Source organism: Podarcis melisellensis (genome assembly GCF_964234715.1).
Source record: "Podarcis melisellensis genome assembly, chromosome: 12".
NCBI classification, from domain to species: domain Eukaryota; kingdom Metazoa; phylum Chordata; class Lepidosauria; order Squamata; family Lacertidae; genus Podarcis; species Podarcis melisellensis.
In genome coordinates, this window is record NC_138544.1 from 18,769,251 (window position 1) to 18,791,196 (window position 21,946).

Genomic DNA, 21,946 nt, shown 5'->3' on the forward strand with positions numbered 1-21,946 from the left:
TGCTGGATACAACTGTAGCATCACTTGCATTGACAATGGATAAATAAGAGCGATCATCTCAATGAGACCAGGGACTGGGAACTTCTGCCCTTCTATATGAAGAAGAAGAACATTTGCATCAGCCACTAGCCATATCAATAAAATAACATACAATGTAGGGAAGATAGAGGTAAAAACTTAACTATACAAAATACATTCTAGAAGCCTTCTGTATGTTTCTGGAATTCTGCTTGCTTGACCATAGAGAAGCTACTGGGGGTTGAGCCCAGCAACCTCTGCAGGGCCACAGGTTCCTTATCCTTGCCATAGACACTAACTATTGGGGATGGATGTGTGGCTGTGGCATTTCAGGGCTGACCTTTGCATTGAAGCATCTACCGTTATAAGTGTGTACCTGGACTCCCATGTGCTCTGCCAGCACTCATGTATGTTCATATACACCCTGCTGAGAGGTTTAGGATCTTTGGCTGGAGTTATGACACGTGATTGTTACGGATGAGCGTTAACCCATTGTTACGGATGAGCGTTAACATAAGCCAGAGTGCATGGAAACACCGTTTACCTTCCCACCACAGCTGTACCTACCGGTATTTATCTACTTGCGCCGGCATGCTTTTGAACTGCTAGGTTGGCAGGAGCTGGGACAGAGCAATGGGAACTCACTCCTTCATGAGGATTCGAACCGCTGACCTTCTGATCCGCAATTTCAAGAGGCTCATTGGTTTAGACCACAGCGCCACCCATGACCTACAGAAGCATGGGCATGACAATTTTGCCATAAACCCACACTAGGAGGAGGGGGGGAGAGAAAGTATACCTGTCCTTAAGGCAAAGCAGAAGTGTGCAGACTCCTAGGGAGTAGTGCATAACTTCTGTCCTGTTGGAGCTATGAGAACCCACTAGCCTTTGAATCTAATGTTTTTTTAAAAAAATACCTTTTTTGCGAAGGCATGTCAGTGTATAGGGGAGGGGTATGTGAAATGATTGATTCCTACAATTTCCATAATCCCTTCCAGATTTTCATGCCTATATCTCACCTTGCCCATCTTTGGTCATCCTGTTCCTGTTTGCTTAACAAAAGGGTGAAAGTCTTGTGACAGTGAACAGTTATCTAATCCTAGGCATCTCTGTCTGAGATTTGTCTTTAAATCACCTTACCACTGTGTGGATGGATCCCACTGAAGAGATGAGTATCCTGTATTTGGCAATCCTATATTTGCATATGTTGATCTTTAGGTCAGGTGTGTGTGAACTCAGAATATTCCTGAATGCCTGGAGTGCGGCTTGGGCCAGGTTACCAAGGAGTTCATCATGGAGGGTCTCATGTCATATTAGTTATGTCAATCTTATACTTATGCCACGATTTACAGAGATAAACCATATCATAAGTTCAGATTCACACAACCTTCCTCACACTTCTTGTAATACCAATGAAACACCTGAGACTGAAATGTGATTCTGATGTTTACAGTGGGCACAACAGCCTTCAGTTCTATTTGCATTGAAAATTTATTTTCAAGCAGATCTTAGACATTTTTTGTTTTCCTTCTTGAAAATGTTGGATTTCAGTGATTTCCCCAATCTTGCATTTGATGATGAACTGAGCCATGAAACATTAGAGTGATTTAGGGTCATTTATGCTATCTGTCTTAACCTATCTCACAAGGTTGCTGTGATTATAAAATGATACTGCTAGTGCTGGGAGAGAGAACTATCTATCTTGCCTTGAGTTCCTTGCAGAAAGGGCAGCATATATAAATGTAATAAATAAATACATATAAATAATGACAAGCTGATGGATACGGATCCAACAGGGAAAGAGAGTATTGACCACATTTGTCTTTTATGTACCACTGACCAAGACCCATGGCATGCTAACAATACCAGCTCCCAAGAGAATTTAACAGAATTACGAGTTCTAAATGAAGGCTGGGGAGGAGTTCTGATGGACTGAGAAGCCTGATGGCATCAAAGTGGAAACATTAATTCCGGAAACATTTTAAACATTTAGAGAACTGACATAGACTTAATTGGGTGCTTTATACTGAGCCAAAAGGTTGTCCAAACTCATTTGTAAATTGGCTATGCAGCTGCTAAGAGTGAGGTCACTCCCTGAAGCAGTGCAAGGAGTCCATGTGTGGGAAGAACATGTTCTCCCAAAACAGACTCTCGTGGGAAAGAGAATGTTATCTTGTGCAATGCTGTTCCTGTGACACCTTGAACTTAGGAAACAATGCAATACATTTTAAATTTTGATCTGAGTATTGTAATTAATTAATTATGATAATGCAGTGCTTAGGTACTGCATATATAAACCCAGCAGCACTGATGTGTACTGTTACAATATTAGGTTTTGACCCAGAATACCGAGGTTCAAATCTCCGTTCAACCATTTAGTTTACTGAGCGAGTCACTATTGGTCAACCCATGAAGCCCCTGTACTCTAAAATATGCCATTAAAATTATTAAATAATACTAAATTGATACATAGTTGTTTCATTACACAGCTTTTTATTCCATCACAAGTCCTTGCTACCACTCTGCTCCCCCTTCTCATTTCATTCAAGTCATATATTTATTAGAAAGTGCATCTTAAAGTGTGGTATTATGAATCATATTAAACTAATACATAGCTGCTTCATTAAATAGGTATTTCTTTTCCCATGCCCTATCAAGCTTCCCACCCCCTTTCTCATATCATTTGTGAATAATATTGATTAAGAAGTGCATTTTTGGAAATCAAAAGGTGAATATAGGAACCATTGGGTGGAATGGAGGAAAACATGGATCTCTACTTAAAGCAGGGAAGGGGACTCTGTGAACCTCCAATTTTTGCTGAACTACAACTCCCATCACCTCTAATCGTTGGCCAGACTGGCTGGGGCGGATGGGAGTTGGAGTCCAAGTTCCAACAGCATCGGAGGGTTGCCCTGAACAAAAGGATCTCAGTTCAGCAGGCCTGGTGAAAACACCTGAAGAGGCACCATGAGATGGAGTAGCAATATTGGGGAAGACAGACAAGTAGGCTGAGCCAGTATAAAGCACGTTCCTATAGTAGCCTACTGGGTTGCCACGTTTCAAAAATTGAAAATCGGGACACAAAAGTCATTGAGCTTTTTTGGGCAAAGTTGTTGAGCTTTTTGTTTTGCTTGCTAAAAAAACACCACCACCATGTTTTTGAGCTAATTTTTAAAGGAGAATTGGCAAAAACAATGCTGCCAATATGGGTAGCATTACGTCCAGATTTCCCCGGACATTTTATTTTTTGGACGATTTTCGCCCAGGCGCTGCTTCCAACCACAGTGTTCTGCGTATGTCCGGGAAATTCCAGATGTCTGGCAACCTTATATCCAGTGCTTTTTTCCCTTAAAAAAATGTTTAGGGGTACTCTCATTTCCCCGCTCATATTGAAATACTGCCGCTCAATGAGGCCAAACTTAGATTCACAAAATGTTTAGGGGTATGCGCCCCCCCAGAAAAAAAATCACTGCTTATATCTGCACCTTGGAATCTGACTCAGTTACAAATATCCATATCGGCTTCTTCCTATATGGATGCACTTTACTCCTGTGTGCATCTGATCCCTTCCTCTCTGAGGCTCAGCTCTGCAGGGGGACCTGCTGCCCCATTGTGCATCCTACTGCCTGAGGCGGTCGCCTCCCTTTGCCTCATGGGTGGGCCGGCCCTGGCTGAAAACCAAGAGGGTGGAGGACTCAGTGGCAGCTTTTTCCGAATACAAACCCGTATGTAGGACCACACCGTTTGGCTCCTACTCATCCACCGAGTTACTTCGGCCTCCGAAGCAGCCATTTAACGTTATGGGGGGTGAGGGGAACACACCTAATGATCTCATCCGCCATAGTGGTATGTTCGCGTGCGTGGACTAGGACCGCAGGTTTTATTTTTTTATTTCCCCTCAAGGGGTCCGTTTTAAACTGTGAAAGCAAGATTGCCTGAGCGGCTTCCAAGGGCTTCGCACAGCTATTCATTCTTCCTCGGGCCACGAAGGGATGTGGTTAAAAACGCCCCACATTGCCTCTCAAGCACCGTCGACGCCTATTCAGACAACCCCCTGAAGCAATTTATTCCCCCTCCCTCGATTTTTCTCGTGTTTGTGTGTGTATTCTGTGTACTCGGGAGGGACTTTTACTTCTAAGCAGCAGCGTGCACGGGGCGGGGACGGAGAGGCAGCGCCGCCCTGCATGAAGGGCTCCCCTTGAGTGAGGAGGAGGAAGGTCGCGCCGTAAATCCCCCTCTGCCTCTGAAGAGAGAGAGAGAGAGCCGCCTCGCCTCTCCGCGTCATCCCTCCGGCCCAGGAGGAGGAGGAGGAGGAGCCGCATTCCCGCGCCGATTGGTCGGCGCTGCTGCCAGTCGCGCAGGCGGGCGAGGGGCGCGGCCAAGCGTAGAGCCGGCGCGGCTCCCGGCGAGAGCAAAAAAGGGAAAGAGAAAAAAAGCGGCCGGCCGAGTCAGGAGCTTCGTTGTGCTGCCGACGTCGACGACAGAAGAAGGAACAGTGCCGGCTGGTAGTAGTAATAGTAGTACCAGTACTATTATTCCTTCCAGCGCAGCCACCCTCTCTCCTCCCGAGCCCTGCACCATGGAGGAGGAGCGGTCAGGGGAGCAGATGAGACCGCTACTCACAACGGTAACTGAAGAGCGGCGGGAGGAAGCGGGATGGCAGTTGGCGGTTGCGCGCGAGGGAGGGAGGGAGGGAGGGGGGACGTGGAGGGAGGCGCTCGCGCCCCTTTATCTCTCCCGCCTTTCCCCTGGGCTGAGGGCTCGGGCGGCCGTTGCCGCCGCCGCCGCCGCTGCGCCTCTTTGTGGGGGCGGAGCCCCGCCGGGCGCCTCACTGGGCTCCCTGGCTCTGTGACGGGGAAGCGGCGCCGGATTAATGCCCGAGGAGGCGACACAAAGCCAGGCGCTCTTTTCTTTCCGGTCTCGAGTCTCCCCCTCACACACACAAACCGACAGGTGTCAGTCTCTCTCTCTCTCGCCTCCCCTCAGCCCTTCCTTCCACTTCGCGCTTCCTCTCCCCCCCCCTTCATCTCCGCAGCCAAACACTACTAACAACAACAACAACAGGAGCAATAATGTTGTGACACGTGGATGGAATTAAGACTTGAGGGTGTGCGCGGGGGGGGGCGGTTTTCTTGCTCATGGAAACATTTCGCTTCAGCATCATCTCCGCCGAATGAATCCTCCACTTGGCGCGTGTGAGGAAATGGAGGGAGGCGCGCGTCTCCTTCCTTTCCAACAACCAGCTCCTGCTGGTCTGGGCTCCTTGCTTTTGTTCAGGCAAGAGCTCTTGATAGGGTGAGGGGTGGGCAGAGAGGGAGGGGGGGGGAGCCTGGTTCTTTGTTCGAAGCTCCCCCCCCCCTTCTCCCTCTTACCCTTCTAACGTGCTCCCTTCATTCGGGCTGGGAAGTGTCAAACGGGGTAAAGGAGGAGACATAATGGGCAGGCTGCAGCGGGTCAGAGCTGGCCTCTGCTGTCCTATGGGAACTAATAATAATAATAATAATAATAATAATAATAATAATAATAAAAAGGACATGTGTCCTGGGCACAGTGCAGCAGGCGAGGTAGGGGCATCTCCGGTGAGTTGCCTTCGGTCCTCCTGCTCCTCTTGACTCCTTTGTGAGTGCAAACACATGGCTAACCCGAAGCAGCTCTTTTGTCCTCAGAGCTCAAGGAAGTGGCAGATAACTCAGCAGTGATTCACTTTACTTCCTTTCATGGCTGGGGGTGAAATGAGGCGCAGTCTGTCTCTTCCCCGCCACCCTACCCTTCCCCGCTTTTTAAAGTGGTACTAGGGAAAAAAACATTAGTGGTTCATCACAGATTTTTTTTTTTGCCCCCTTGCGTTTTAGATGAGTTAGCCAGGAATTTTATTGAGTGTTTCCATGACTTTGTCCTGCCGCTAAGGTTGCGTTCATTCCCAAGGTTCCTTGGGACTGTGCCGGGGCAGATAATCTAGTTTTAAATGGCACTAGAAGATGGAGAGCTCTTCTGATAGCAAACGAAGTTAAGCGAGTGAACAACCTAGTGTAAAAGCTTTCCCTCTACATCATTTGGCTTGTTCACTGAAGAGTAATATGTATTAGTACCACGTGGCAAACAATTTAAGTACTGCATTTAACTTGATTGCTGCACATCTACAGCAAATTGTTTGATATAATCTATGTAGAAAGGTAGTGGTCTATTTTTTCGTTTTTCGGTAAAACAGTTGTGGTGGACTACATTGTGGGTAGTATTGAACTATGTATTAATTAGAGTATGCCTATTTAAATCAAAGTAAATAAATGTCAAATGTGTGGTTTTTGCACACTGGAGGTGGCATAATAAAAAATGCTAACTTGCGCAAAAGACAGTAATAGAAAAAGAGTTATCACTCCTGATCTATGATGAGGGGAACAAAAGTAGGGCTCCTAAGATCTCTTGGACAAAGAGTCAAGAGTCTTTAGCTTCAGTTTTGCCAGCAGCCACAAACAAGGGGGGGGGGGGAGCCACAGGATTTGTTCCTTTCCTGTGGTTAGTAGATGTCCTTAAATCCAAATACAGTAATGTCTGATCTTTTTGATATTCAGCTGGCACACAGAAGTGACACTTGGAAACCATGCCAGGTTTTTTGCCTGGAGTGTATCTCTAAAAGTTACTTGCCCAGTTGTTTGCCAAGGCTTCTGGTGTGGAAAACCTCCACAGCTATAGCAGTTTTCATTGGGCAGGGGTTCAGGTCTCTCATCTTAGCACTGCTTTCATTTATATACCACCTCTGCCCTCCACCTTGCCTCATCTGAGTGTTGCTTGTAACTAGGGCTAAGTGTCTGACAGCAGACAAGCAGAATGTTACTCTGGGAAGGGTAGTGTCTAAGAAAGGGAGGATGCATTTGATCTGATTGCTGATTCTGTAGTGGTTCCTTTGACCCTGTGGCTTCTTGCGTTCTTTGGCTATCCTCTCATTATGCTGAATATGAGTAATCTGTTGCAAATATATTTTGTTTTGGTTTTGGTCATAATAGTTTTTTGAGGGAATAATTTTGCATCTTTTGAATTCTTACAGATTACAGAAGGAGACGGTCGTTCCAGCTTCTTGAAGGAGGTGGGGGCCCATTAATCTTTTGAGTAGAGAAATGCATGACTACAAAAATTGAATTGCTACATTTACTTTTAAGATATATTTCTACATAGGAGACTATGATATATTCACTGAAAGATGCTAGAGAAGATTGGATTTGGTTTTACAATCATGGAGAGGGTTAATGGTCCCTGTTCTCATAAGCTTACATAGATTGTGGTCTGCCTAGTTCTCTTTTCCTGTCTAGGAAGAAAAGAGCACTCATTTATTTTAATATGAAAGTGTTTTTATAATGAAACGGATGTAGACCTGTGCGTATTTCCTTTTTGCAACAATTAGCTCTTCAGCTACGTGTAGTTCTAGAATGTTCAATTGCACCTACTTTTTTGCTTTGTGCCAATGATTTTTGATCAGGCATTTTTTAGCATTTAACGTTTGAAGCACCACATACTGTATAGGTTTTCTGAACCTATCTGGAGGCTTTCACAGTAGTATTACAAGTACTAATAATACTTCACAGGTAATATTAACCATCCTTCTCAGGCAACCTTTCTGTGGAATATGCCAGCATTAGGATTTAATGTTTTGCTAGAGGTTGGATCTGTGTTGATCTTCTGATGAAGCGTCTTGCATGCTAACTTTTTGGAGGGTTTCCTATCGACTAATATGAAAATTCCTTGAAAGTAAAAGACAACATCACATTTTATCCGGCACTTATGATAAATCATTAAGTGTGAATGCCCTAGGAAGACAAGCAAATCTTACTGCTCCTTATACATATGTAGGATCCTGCATATTATAATCTATATATCTATAGCATCCTGAGTGCTTCTCAGAAATCTGTTCTTGGAAATCTGCGAGGGTATTTTTGGAACAGTTGAAACGAGCCTACAGCTTCCTACAGTATCTGTTGAGGGTCATATAATCAATCTTAAACTAACCAATCCACTAAAATAGCTTTAATTATTTATTACTATTCTCTTCTGCACTGATGATTCATGTAGGTGCATCCGTGTCCATGGCTGCAATTAGCTGTACCAGGTGGCTATTGGATATGAGAGAAAGGGGTGAACTTCACCCCATGGCCTACTAGTAAGCACAGCACTCGCCTCTTTTTGAGTTACCTGAAGTAGGTGGAACAAGAAAGGATGAACTTGCTGGGAAGAGGGTTCCTCTCTTTGCTTGCATGCTAATCTGTTTTCTGTTCTGTTGGAGATTAAGAAGATGAAAGGAACTAATAAGTGAACTAGATAATTTCCTAGCATTTAATGAACCTGAGATAAGGATGGAATTCTTCAGATTCTAATGTAGAACATTTCCCTCTGGTTTGATTCAACACAATTACCATTTAATATTTCAAAAAGTCATGGCTGCCTTTATATAGCTGTCTAAAAATGCAGTACTGAAATTAATAAATGCCAGGCTATCCTAAAAAGGCAAGGAACTATATGTATTTGTGCAGTGCTATTTAGCTCTTGTTTATACAACTGAATATAGCTGGAATAGTCCCCCCCCCAAATATGATGAAAATACATTGGGTGAAATATTTTCTACCTGCTTTTGCTCTGACTTCCCTGTATACGCATATTGTGCCTTGTGTTTTATTTTGTTAGCTAATAGTGGGACAGTGCATAGGATTTCACAGACGTGTGTGCCAGAAAAAAATGTCTTAACTCAAAATAGCTTGTACATATGGGTTCCTGCTATAGAATTACACAAACTTGTCACCTGATGGCATTGTCCTTCATAAATCACATTCAGTCATTACTCCGTTATGAGGTTGGTTCTTCATCATTCTCACAGGAGTTAAGTATTTTGGCTTAAAACATTTGGTTGCAATGTTGTCATATTTTTTGTTGTTGTTCTTTTTATTGACTCTTCCAAAAGCCAGCTAAATTGAGGTTATGTACTTCATTTGCAATAACAAATCTACTTGTTCTTCTAAACTAATTTCTAAACTAGTGAAAATAAGAAAGGGTATTAGCTGAGGACTTAATCCAGACACCTTTTGAACGAAACATTTTGCTAAGCCGAATTTCATGGTTCTTGACAATAATTCTAACTTTATTTTGCACCTTGAGTGAGTTTTAGCTAACCTTGTAAGTAATTGTAAACACAATTCTAGATAATATGCAGCTCTATAAAATAGCCTGAAGTGTAAGAATAGGATTACAAATCCACATATGACACTGTGTGCATTGGTTTTATCTTGCTCAAGAGTTAGCTTGCAGATACCCCACTGAAAATAATGACAAAACTTAATATTGATTTTGATGGCCTAGGTCTAGGACTACACTGAAGAGAATCATGTGATGGATTATTTTATGGTGCATAGAAGCTCTTATCTTAATAGAAGCAGGATAGATTAATAAAAAAATCCTCAAATGAGATGCAGAGAAGAGAGGGGAATTAAGAAGGCTAATGCCAGGGAAGCCCTAAGAGGAGAGGCAGAGGAGAATAATAGCATCATCAATTCATTCAAATTCAGTAGATAGGTCAAGGAGTTTTTTCTAATATAAGACTCTCATATAAGCACCCACCTAGCATTTGAGACTTTCTGATGACGACCTGATCTTTATTACATCCCATGGGGATTCTAAATTACTGGTAGTCCCTGCTAGGACAAGGCCTAATGCTCTGAAGTTCTCTTGATAGAGGTGTATAGTTGCTTCCTTCTGCCTTTCTGAAAATATAAACTTCCTTTTTGAGAATCTTTGAGAATCATTTCTTGCCTACAAAATTATTTGTTGTGTCTCTGTGTTTGCCTTAATTTTGTTGATGATGGAGGGCTGGGGGGTGGGGAACTGATGGGACATGCAAAATAACAAAGAATTTCTTAGGTGAAGGACCAGGGCTTGCATAAAATGGTTAGAAACTATTTGACCTGCCTAGTAAGATTCTGACAAGAGGTAGCTTGGTACAGTTCAGCTGCTGAAAACCTTTGAGCAAAATTGCTCACTCATAATATGTTCCGTTCTACTTCTGCCATTTCTGACTTGGGTAATTTTGAGATGTGTTCTTGTTGGCCCCCTCACCCCATCTCCTTTTTAAAATGAAGGCTGGGAATGTCAGCTCAGGACTTCTAACATATTTGAATATGCAGTTTACAAAAACTTCCAAATAATGATATATCTCACTTCAAGTTGAAACATAGCTTAGAGGTGCCTCTGCTTCAGTGAGAATTTTTGTTGTTTATGGTTTAGTTTGCTTTTACAAATATAGGATGTTCTGTTGCAGAGGCACTAGAGGGCACTGCTCTCATATCTTGGTTAAGAGAAATCCTGTGTTACGAAAATACACATAATATGTGGCAAGCCAGTGAGGGCTTCATTTATAACATTTTAGGCTGTAATTTTATACATAATTACCTGGGAATAAGCCCCATTGAACTCAGTTGGAAGTTTTAGATGAGCTGAGATGTAAGTAGTGAATAAAGAAGAAATCATGAAGGAAGAATATACACAAATAGCCAAGGTAAGATGGGCCAGAGCTCAGAATGAACTCAGGCTTGCAAGAGAGGTTAGAACATGGGTAGGCAAACTAAGGTCCGGGGGCCGGATCTGGCCCAATCGCCTTCTAAATCTGGCATGTGTTTGGTCTGGGAATCAGTGTATTTTTACATGAGTAGAATGTGCCCTTTTATTTAAAATGCATCTCTGGGTTATTTGTGGGGCATAGGAATTCGTTCCTACCCCCCAATATAGTCCGGCCCCCCACAAGGTCTGAGGGACAGTGGACTGGACCCCTGCTGAAAAAGTTTGCTGACCCCTGGGTTAGAAATAAAAAAGGTTTTTGTGGCTATGTTCAAAGCAAGAGGAAGAACAATCAAGTAGTAGGTCCCTTGCTTGGAGAAGATGGGGAAATGCTCATTAACTCATTATCTTGGAAAAACTGACAAGTGGGGTGCCTCAGGGTACTGCCCTAGGCCTGTTGTTGTTCAAATTCATTATAAACAACTTGGATGAAGGAATTGAGGGGATGCTCATCAAATTTGCAGATGATACCAAACTAGGAGGGGTAGCCAAAGCCACTGAAGACATTATCTGGATTCAAGATGACCTTAACAGACTGGAGAACTGGACCAAAATGAATTTCAAGAGGGACAGATGTCAGGTTCTACACTTAGGCAGGAAGAACCAGCTGCAAAAATATAAAATGGAGGTAGGTCCCTTCCAACTCTGTGATTTTGTGACATCTGGTTTACCAGTAGGACTTGTGAAAAGGATCTAGGGGTCTTAGTAGATCACAAGTTTAACATGAATTTATAGTATGATGCTGCAACAACAGCAACAAAACTAATGTTATTTTAAGCTGCATCAACAGAAGTATAGTGTCCTGACCAAGAGAAATAATAGTCCTGCTCTATTCTGCCTTGGTCAAACAGACCATACCTGGAGTACAGTCTCCAGTTTGGGGCACTATGATTTAAGAAGGAATGTGTGCAGAGGAGGTTGACCAAGATAATCAAGAGTCTGGAAACCAAGCCTTATGAGGAACAGTTGAGGGAGTTGGATCTGTTTAGCTTGGTAAAGAGGAGACTGAGAACATATATGATAGCAACCTTCAAGTATCTAAAGGGCAGTCACATGGAGGATTGAGTGTTTTCTCCTGTTCTGGAGGCTAGGACCCGAAATAATAGATTCAAGTTACAAGAATATACACTCTGACAGGAACAGGAAGAACTTTCTGTCACTAAGAGCTGTTCGACAGTAGAACAGCCTCCCATGAGAAGTGGTGGACTCTTCATCCTTGGAGGTTTTTAAGCAGAGGCCGGATGGCCACCTGTCATGTATGATCTAGTTGAGATTCCTGCATAGGGGGTTGGATTAGATGACCCTCAGGGATCCCTTCCAGCTCTATAGTTCTGTGAGTCTCTGATTTGACTTCTGAGTACAGTCGTTCCTCCCTTTGCATCTGGAATTTGTTCCGGAGCCCTGGATGCTCAACGAAAGGGACACTCAACAAAGTGCTGCTCTGCGCATGCACGAAGCGTGATTTAGCACTTCTACGCATGCGGCAAACCCGGAAGTACCCAGTTTCGGTACTTCCGGGTTTGCCACAGACGTTGGATGAAGTGGACCCTAAACGGGACGGACTCAAAACGAGGTACCACTGTAGATGTGTCAGATTACACTGCACACTTGGCACTCCTGAAGCTAGTATCTTGGTCATGGCAATAAGCCATACTTGTGAATAGATACAGCTATTCTTTTCTTCATATATAAAGCCTTCAGTGTGTTGTGGGGTAATTAAAGTGTGTGTGGACAGGATACACGGATCATACTTCAACTACAAATAAAACTTAACTAGTTTGACATCTATGGAAATTGAAGTGCACTTGTGCTAATAGCAGAAAGGGTGCTGCAACAGGTAATGAACCTAGGCAGTGATCTAGTTAGCACAGAAAGCCAAACCATGACTTAGCATGAATGAGAATACATGCAGGTTGTTGGAGCAAAGTTTGCAGCCACAGTGCTCCTTCTGAGCCATGATTTGTCTTAAAATTGTGTTCAAACCCAGGCTTGTGGTTTGTACCTTCAGACAAACTCCAAGTGATAAGGCAAGAACAATTTTTTTTACAGCTTGTGACTTGCTTGTCTCACTCCCAACATTCAGGTGCAATGCTTTACCAAACCATGGCTTTTCCCTGGGTAGCATGAGAGCAGAACGGCTGAGCGCAGAACACCTGAGTGAGGAGCAATAGAGCTTTGATCTTTGCTTGAGCAACCTGCAGATTACTGCCAAACCCTGGTTTAGCTTAGTGTTAAGTGCAAGTGGGGTCATTGTGTTCTTTAAAATATCTGCTTGTGTATAAAATATGTGTTTGGAATGTGACTGGAAGCATATCACAGGCATTCAAATAGCTTTTGTATAATGATTCCAAATTATTACTTGCTTCTTTGCTTCTGGTACATATGGATGTGTGGTGGTTCCTCTTCAGACTGTAGAGTTTAGTGTTGATAGCAAAAATAAGGTGATTTAAAAATATTACTTGATACTAATTCTTCGTGAGCAATGGGATTCAATAGAATATTTAATACAGTGATGAACAGCATATGCAGTATTTTGGATTCAAAATATACTGAAATAAAGTCTCAAGGCTTGCTTCAGATGATCTAATGAGAGACCATTTATATGAATGTGAAAGTGTGTGTTTGTAATCAAGAAAAGAGGAATGCCTTGCTTCCATAGGTGGTCATAATATCAGCAGGGTAAAAGATGCTTATTCTTGAGGCTAGCTTTATGTTGCCAGGAGATTGAGAAAAGGAGCGGCTGACATTACCTGACAGTTCTTTTCCTTCAGCAGCTCTGATGATCTTCTTAAGAAAATAATTTATTATTTGCTCTGGCAATAATCACTTTTGCCTAGTCAGGGGAGATTGTAGAAGCAATTAAGAACTGCACTCATGTTTTCAAATTTTGAATGTCTGGTGAATGCATTTAGTTCATATGACAATTTGTATGACATTTAGATTAGTGCACAAAAGAACATGCTTGAAATTGAGGTCTAGAGTTGTACTCTGGTTCAGAGGAAAGCTTGGGATATACTATCAGCAATACTTCAGAGGAACACATTGTGAGTTGAGTTCTCTTATTTTTATTGAGTGTAAAGCTAAAGTGGCACAGGCCTATGCTAAACAGAGTCTATTCCTAACTCCTGAAGTAGTAGTAGCTTAGTACAGTATGTTCTGTCACAGTGATGAAAGGAGGACCAAGCTGGAAATGCCAAAAAGTGCTTCTGCTGATTGACCTAGTTCTATAAGAACAAAATCTATTTGTTTCACTCTTTGTTGAGACTTGATGCATTCAGTGTATCTGCACTATCTTTCTTCAAGTCACACTGCTGCTAGTGTTCACTTAAATTAATCATCTGTAATGGAATCTACTTAAGCAGCGTTTTGGAAACTGCAAGCTGCTTAGTGTAGTGAAAAATAGACTCTTAAAATCAGATTATATGATATGCAATTTCTAATTACTCTTGGCTATTACTCTTGCCTATATTTGAATACCCTAGACAAGTGGCATGTTTTGAATTGAAGGACAATGGTTCTTCCCCCACTTCCCTCTCCAGTTCAAGAGACACTAAAATCAATTTAGCGGGTATATCAGGCCTTTTACAAATCTAATTATATGCTGCTAAACAGCAAGGGCCCCAAAGGCCAAAATGGAAATTTTTACATATTTCACTCACTAGAGCTTGCGTAGTTAATTATATAGCTGTTCTTGCTCACACACTTGTCAGTCTCTGATTATAGTGACCACCAGCCATTTGAAATTAATTTTGTATTATTTGCCTATAGGGATGGGGTTGGTCCTGTGTCATTCTGTCTGACAACCAAATTCCCATTTACCTAGTACTGGCCCACATGGAAAAGAATGGACCCTTAGTTCCATTTTCCCACCTATAGAGCTGGTACTGGTCCTGTGCCATTCTGTCTGTCAGTCTATTTACCTAGTACCAGCCCATATACCAAAGAATGGACCTTTGGTTTCTGATTTCTGAATTACATATTGGGAAATGTTCTTTATAATGTCCCCAAGACCATCTATAGTATATATATTTTTACAATGTTGGAAATAATTCCTGTGCACGTGCTATTTGATTAATACTTTCATTTGACTTCATAGTTGGTGAGTCTACCCACCCAGTATTTAAAAACTGAAATGTGTAAAATCATTTCTTTCATAAAGGAAATGCAAGCACTGGCAGTGTACAGGGATGAATTGTCAATCTCCATTCAGCCATGAAGCTCACTTGGTGACCATGGGCAAGCCACACTGCCTCTCAGCCTACCCTACGTCAAAGGGTTCTGGTGGGAGGTGGGGAGGACTTTGTATTCTACCTTGTGGTCCTTGGAGAAAAAGGTGGGACATAAATGCAGCAAACAAATAAACATTTTGTTGTTAATCAAATGTACCTGTAAATGTTTAGAACAGTGCCTTACAACATGAAGGTATTTCATATATTTCAAAAACTTGAGTAAAGCCAAACAAAACTCACAGAAATAGTTTATTAGTAGAAACATATGTTTGAAAATAAGCGGTTCAACACATTTCATTTATAAACTATATATCACATTTATCACTCAGCTCTTGTGCTGTGTATCAATATTGGCATATATTAAAAGAGTGGACAAAAATGAGCAACATTTCCCAAAAGTCAATTACCCTGTTTGAAATATTCCTTCTGTTATTGTTTTAGCACTTTTTAAATACTTGTTTTCAAGAACCTTCACTCTCTGGTTCAGAAGTTCATACTGGGATAATTTCGGTAGATAAGTATAAGCAGATAAGAATAAAAGTGTGCAAGTCAACTTACTAAGGTTGGCAGTGGCAACAACTCAATTATTCCATTAAATGAGCACAGCACTGTCATGTGGACCTAGCTTTCAAAAGCAGTCTTTTCCCTCGGTTTGAAAATTGTCTCTTCTGTCATTTCCTTTACTCTGTGGCATAACAGAGTGAACAGCTATGAGGACTGTATGTGGATCAGTAGAGGACTTCAGAACCAGGCTTTTTGATTCTTTCTATCATGCCTGCATTGTTTTGTGACAGTCTTAAAACCTTTATTCTCTCTGGGTTTTTGTGTTGTTGTTGTTTTTGTTGTTTTTTTGAGGAGATGGAGAAGTAGTTCCTGCAGTACCACATTGGTCTAGGTAGAAGTAAGAAGCAGGTGATATTTGAAAGCTTTCAACAAAAGTAGTTCTCACATCTGTAGGAACTTAGGAAAGACTGAGCATTACATGACAAACAAAAAGCAATGTTCAGCACTGGTGCTGAATTTTTCTGACATTGTCCAGAATGTGTGTCACCTTGTGAAGGTATATGTGTGTCTCTGTGTGTTCATCCCACCCCGCTCCATTCCTTTGAAAGCTGATGATGTACCATCAGTCAATTTATTAGTTGACATTATAGTATCTAAAAACTCTTTATTTTTAAGGGAATTCACCATTTGTTTTAAGTTTGACAATAGATATTTGCTCACGTGCACACACACATAGATATACTTTTGTATATCATTCAGGGATTTAAATTTTTTGAAGTGGTTTATAAGTATTATAAACAATAATTAAACAGCCCCAACTGTAAAGATTACATCATACTTCTCAGCCTTGCATTACTGTATATTTATGCGTGGTATAGCAAATGTGCAGATTTGAAATTTGGCTTTGTAAAAAATGCACTCGTTAAACAGTTATCCTTTTTCGGTGTAGCCTTTTAAGGCTGTGTTTATAAAATGTTCCATTCTATTTTAGGAATCTAGTTTAAGAACCAGGTATTAGTAATATAATAACCTGGTCCTTGGTTAACATTATGGTTACTTCTTGTTTTGCATTTGGTCCTTAAAATAAAAAATGTGGCAGAGCAGCCTTTAAACTAATAGGGTGGGGGCCATTTCATTCCAGGGATGAGGAGTAAAATGTTTATCATTTTTCAAATGGGGGATGGGTACAGCGAGGCATTGAGAAAGCAGGGGCACATGCTAACTATTAGAGAAGCAAAGGCACCATAGGGTAAAACCCATATTCCAAAGACCAAACACACTAGTTATGGGTGTTTATATGCTACTGCTAGAAGCCTGTGAGCAAAAATGAACATTAGCTAGAGTCCTTGATTTTGAGAGAAGAGCATAGCTATAATGGACATAAGGGAAACTTGGTGGACTGGGGAAAAAATCCCTGTTAGACCTGGTTATCGCTATTAAACAGTATATAGGAAAGACAGGGAAGGTTGTGCTGGAGGTGCTGTAATCCCATACCTCAAAGAGGGCATAAAGTCCAGCAAGATAGAAATCCTCAAAAGGGCAGACTCCACAGAGTTGCTGTGGGTGGAAACACCAGGCCCAAAGAGGTAGTGAAGTCCACCAAGTTGGATGCCTTTGAAACTTGATTAGGTCAAAATCATGAAGGGTAAGGCTGTCATTGGTTTCTAGCCATTTTGCCTATGTTCTGCCTCCACTGTCAGAAGCAATATGCCTCTGATTACCAGTTGCTGGTAATCTCAGATGGGCAGAGTGCTGTTGCACTGATGGCCTGCTTGAGGGCTTCCTATAGGCATCTGATTGGCTGCTATAAGAATTGGATGTCAGCCTTATGTTCTTAAACTCTGGGGTAAGAAAGTGTATTGTTAAGAAGACCAAAATTAGTTATAAACCACAATTTTGGTTTCTTACATAACGACAGGATAGTTTTTAGCAAAGTCCTCTTCCTGTCTACGTGGCAGGAGGAAAGGGGAGGGGGAGAGCACAGAAGCCTGCTCATGTATCTATCAAATGGTTTAGTGTTATGTGCAAACTAAACATATGTATGTAGGAACTTGTACCTTATATTTTGTTCCTTAGAAGCTATAGTTTGAAAAATGATTCTTGGCATCTGCTCTGTAATGGGAATTGATCTTCCTTCCCCCACCCTCCCACCTGCAGTACTTTTTATAGATCCCCAAGAGAGCTTTTCAGGCTCCACGTAACTAGAAAATTGGCTTTTATGAATATATAAATGTGTACAGTGTTTGAGACCTTTTTTAGTTTGGGGAGTTGAGTCAAACACAGTGACGATAAAACCTTGGGCCTTAACAGCAAAACATTCATATTGCAGGCCGTTTTTAGCTACTGCTGTAGCTAAACGTTAAGTCACAAACCACATAGTTTCAATTCCTTTTTTGGTGTTCCCTTGGTGGGAATTGAAGGCATGCCATGTTCCTCAATTCTGTTATTATGTGACCTGTGCTGGATGTAGTTACTGGCCTGGAAGACTAAGTATCTTTACAAGATAACTGGCTACAACAGAGTGATTTATACAGCTGTACATCTGTGTTGGCTGTACTGTTATAAAGTAGTTATGTGTGGTCTGGTTTCTTCAGGCTCATAGCACTGCAAACTTGCACAAGGGCATTCTCCATTTCTTCAGCATCAGCATGGAAGGAACACATATAGACAAGGAGCTGGTAAATACTTCTTTCAAATAAATAACATTTTAAAGTGGCTAGAACAGAACTCATGATAGTCACTCTTGTATGTCAGATTGCATAAATAATTGTCTTGAAAACCTTTGTAATATCAGGGTTTAAAATACACACAAATTTAGCTATATAGTCTTTTTATAAACTCCTTTAGCTTTATAACGTGTGTGACTGAAACCTTTGACTCAAATACAATTAATAGTACTACTTATTAACTCATTTCTTTAGAGAGGGCAGATTTTTTCAGGATTAATGTATGTTAGGAAATTGTACTAAAATGTGTTAAAAGTAGCGTCTTGTGAAATTACAGGTTTCTTGTCTAAACATACCTTCCACTACTTTCTTAGCACCCTTCTCTCCTTTATGCACCATATTATAACAATTTTTGTTAGGTCTGTAGTAAACGTTTGACAATGTAAGATTCTTGGGCAGGTCATCTGTACATAATCAGGATTAGAAGCTCATCAGCATTCTTTGTGAAACTAGTATCATAGGACTTTTTCTCAGTATCATGTTCAGTAGAGGATAACTATTTAATTGGAAAACTGTATGGTTTAAAGTTAGTGAGAAAAAGCTTCCTGAGTTCCGTATTTGATAGAAGTTGCAGAACGTGCCTAGATAACTTTACTTAAGTGACTTATCAATATGGAGGTATCCAGCATTTAAAAAACATGTCTGATTCCAGTAGTCTCCTGGACTTCACTTTTCATTCCCCACTTATCATTCTGTTTTGCTATCTTCTAGGAATATATCTTGCTGTAGTAGATAATGTGGTTGCTAGCTTGGATATTGATTTATTATGATTTAAGTCTAACCCTTTGTCATATTAAAAGATTTTTCATATGGCTGCATGTAAAGAAAATATGTTTGAGAATCTTAGAAAGTTTCTCAGTGGTATATCAGCTTTTGTTACATGAACAATTGTAATATAAAATCAGGTAAAGTCTGTCCATATTTGTAAGGTTTTTTTTTATATGTTTCTGCTTGTGCACTGGATGATAGAAAGGTGGTCTTTAAGTTTTAGGCTGCTATCCTAACCCCAACCCTGCCTGCCAGAGGAGCCTTGTGTAGTGGTAAAGCCACTGCCACATCTGCTACCCAGCCACTTGCCGGGGGGGGGGGGGAAGGGCTGGTGGCAGCAGCCGCAGCAGCATGATTGGGCTTGATACTTGCCAGCAAGAGCCATGAAAACAGCTTGTAATCCAGTTCATTCCAGGCTAGCACAGCACTGCCTCCTCCCTGCCCTTGTTTCATGTTACGAGTGTGTACATGGACCTGCATGTGCACAGCCAGCACTCATGCTCACTGCTGAGAGGTTTAGGATCTTTTCCCGGAGTTATAACGTGTGCTTGTTATGGATGTGCATTAACCCTTAATCTTATGCCCACAAGAAGCTGTCACTCAAAGAAATGAAGCTTGGTTTATTATATAAAACAGGAGCGACAGAATATATATGAAACTGTTCCTTTAGACAGCAAAGTTACTGGCTAAGCAGGTAGCAAATTGCATTACATACACACCTTAATTCAAGAGTAAAAGATTCCCTTATTCTAAAAGCCCTACAGAAGCTGCCGTAAACCTACACTAGGAGGAGTAGGGAAACGAAAGTATACTTGTCCTTAAAGTGAAGCAGCAGTGTGTTGAGACTTGGTTAAGTTCTATCCTGTTGGAGCTATGAGGGCCAACTAGCCTTTGAATCTAATAGGTTTTTAAAAATACCTTTTTGCCAAGGCATACTAGTGGAGAGGGAAAGGGTCTGTGAAATGATTGATTCCTACCATTTCCATAATCTCTTCCAGACTTTCCTGCCTAGTTCTCACCTTGCCCATCTTTGGTCATCCTGTTCCTGTTTGCTTAACAAAAGGGTGAAAGACTTTGATGGTATCTGCACCTGCCCATCTCTGCCTGCCATCTGCCTTTAAATCACCTTACCATTGTGGGGATGGATCTCACTGAGGAGTTGAGTATCATGTACTTGAAAACAAAATTTGCATGTGTTAATCTTCTGGTCAGATGTGGGTGAAGGCAGGATATGCCCTAAATGCCTTTCAGCAGGAGGCTTTTTCCATGGTCACCACAGCTCATCATGAAGGATCTCATGTCATATTAGAGTTCTCTCAATCTTATAGTTAAGTCATGATCTGGTGAGATAAACCATATCATAAATTCAGATTAACACATACCTCCTTACATTTCCACTGGTGAATAACCCTCCAGCATGTATTGTCGCCACCTGTTCAGCAGATTTTCTTCTGAGTCCAAACCCCTTACTGCCTGGCATAATGGGATGGGGTGGATTGCCATGCCTGAAATACAAGTGTGTAAAAGTGTGTACTTGCTGATTTCTGCTGTCATAACACATACCCTGGTGAAATCCCTGTCAAATATAAACATGTACAGGTATGTGATGAATTGGCCTTAAGTGTAATGCTACTTTTTGCCTTTAATGTAGGTAGTTTAGTGTGTATTTTTCACAAAGCAAAAATATTACAACTTTAGTTTTACATTACACATCTGTTAGATGAGCATTCTTTCAGCCAACAGCATTAGTTCAATTAAAAGTTGTGATGTTTTTAAAAGTGATGGTAGAACACTTAAAGTTATTTGAGAATGCTAATCAAATTAAGGACATGTTTTGATCAGAATAAACTTACATTTATTTTAAGGTATCTTACTTTTCTTAGAAGACTCGCTGATTAATATTAAACTGCAAATTGTTGGTGGAAATGCATACTTCAAAGTGTTTTCATTTTATGGATCCTTTTAGTTTCTCCTTTCTGTCTCTGTTCTGATTTAGTTCTATTGCCTGCAGAGAATCAGATTCCAGTCTGTTTCATCTCAGTAAGAATTGCAAAGAGAATGAGAAACTCCTTCCCTATTTCCCCTTATATTTGCTTCAGTGTTAAATATAGGAGCTATGATGTCAGAAGCTTACAAACACAGTAAGATGAATGCAAATTAGGAGTGCCATCTGACATGACTGATGTAAGTAAGTGCAAAGCTGATTGTAATGGCACAAAAAAATCTGTAAGTTTATCTGGACTGTGACAACCAGGAAAACATTCCTGGAAATGTGGAAAAATGCCTGGAACAACAGTTTATTATGTTGAAGCATCTTCTATACAAGGGAAGGCTAATATAATTGCGGCAGTTTTTTGCTTTTTAAAAAAGACAACAAATGGGGCAGGTATGCTTGAGATCGATAACATTTTGAACAGTATGAAGAGAGAGAAAGTTGTTTTCCTTCAACAATACTAAAACTCAGGGTCATGCAATGAAGCTGATAGGCAGCAGGTTGAAGGCTTTTAACATGATACATGGTTACGAAATTCACTGCCAAATGATTTTGTAAGATCCAGTATCTTAAAACAGCTTTAAAAAGTACTAGAGAAATTCTTGGTCACCATATTACCTATCATGCTGTATTTTTTCAGCAAACGGGTCTTTATTTAAGTTGAATTTTTGCCTAATTCTATTGTGTCAGAACATGTAACAGCTTGTAAAGACTGCAAAGCCCCTCTAATTCAGCTTTCTGATGAGTCAATCCTTTTTCTGCATGGAATTGGACTACTGGGGAAGCTAAATAGGTTTGTATAAACCTCACTAGCTTTTAGTTACATACTTTTAAGACACAGAAAAGTATAGTAAGAGAGACACAGAGCAGAAGGTGACTTTCATGATGTGTCCTAGAAAGCTGCAAATTCAGCAATGTGTTGAGCGAGTTTTACTTGCACGTTATTAAGTATTGGAAACCTATGTGACTAAGTTCTGTTTATAGCAACAGATATAGTATATTGAAGACTAAGGATTATGGTTTAAGCAGAAAATTAGTTCCTAACTCAGAGCTTTGTTAATTTCAAGTTGTTTGACAAAAAAAATATTAAGAATGGGATTAAGTCTACTATTACTTCA

The 21,946-nt window shown here is 41.0% G+C and overlaps 1 protein-coding gene across 9 annotated transcripts in view; it reads left to right on the forward strand.

Annotated features, from left to right (window-relative positions):
• Positions 1 to 2,534: 2,534 nt before the first annotated feature.
• Positions 2,535 to 21,946, forward strand: part of SLC4A7 (solute carrier family 4 member 7) — a 69,658-nt gene continuing 50,246 nt past the window's right edge. The window contains exons 1-2 of one of the 9 annotated variants that reach the window (XM_081883136.1): positions 2,535 to 4,645; positions 7,061 to 7,099. In XM_081883136.1, coding sequence (XP_081739262.1) covers positions 4,598 to 4,645; positions 7,061 to 7,099 — 87 coding nt within the window. In that variant the 5' untranslated portion in view covers positions 2,535 to 4,597. The remainder of the gene's footprint in view (positions 4,646 to 7,060; positions 7,100 to 21,946) is intronic. The other 8 variants (XM_081883138.1, XM_081883139.1, XM_081883142.1 and 5 more) reach the window with 8 other exon arrangements.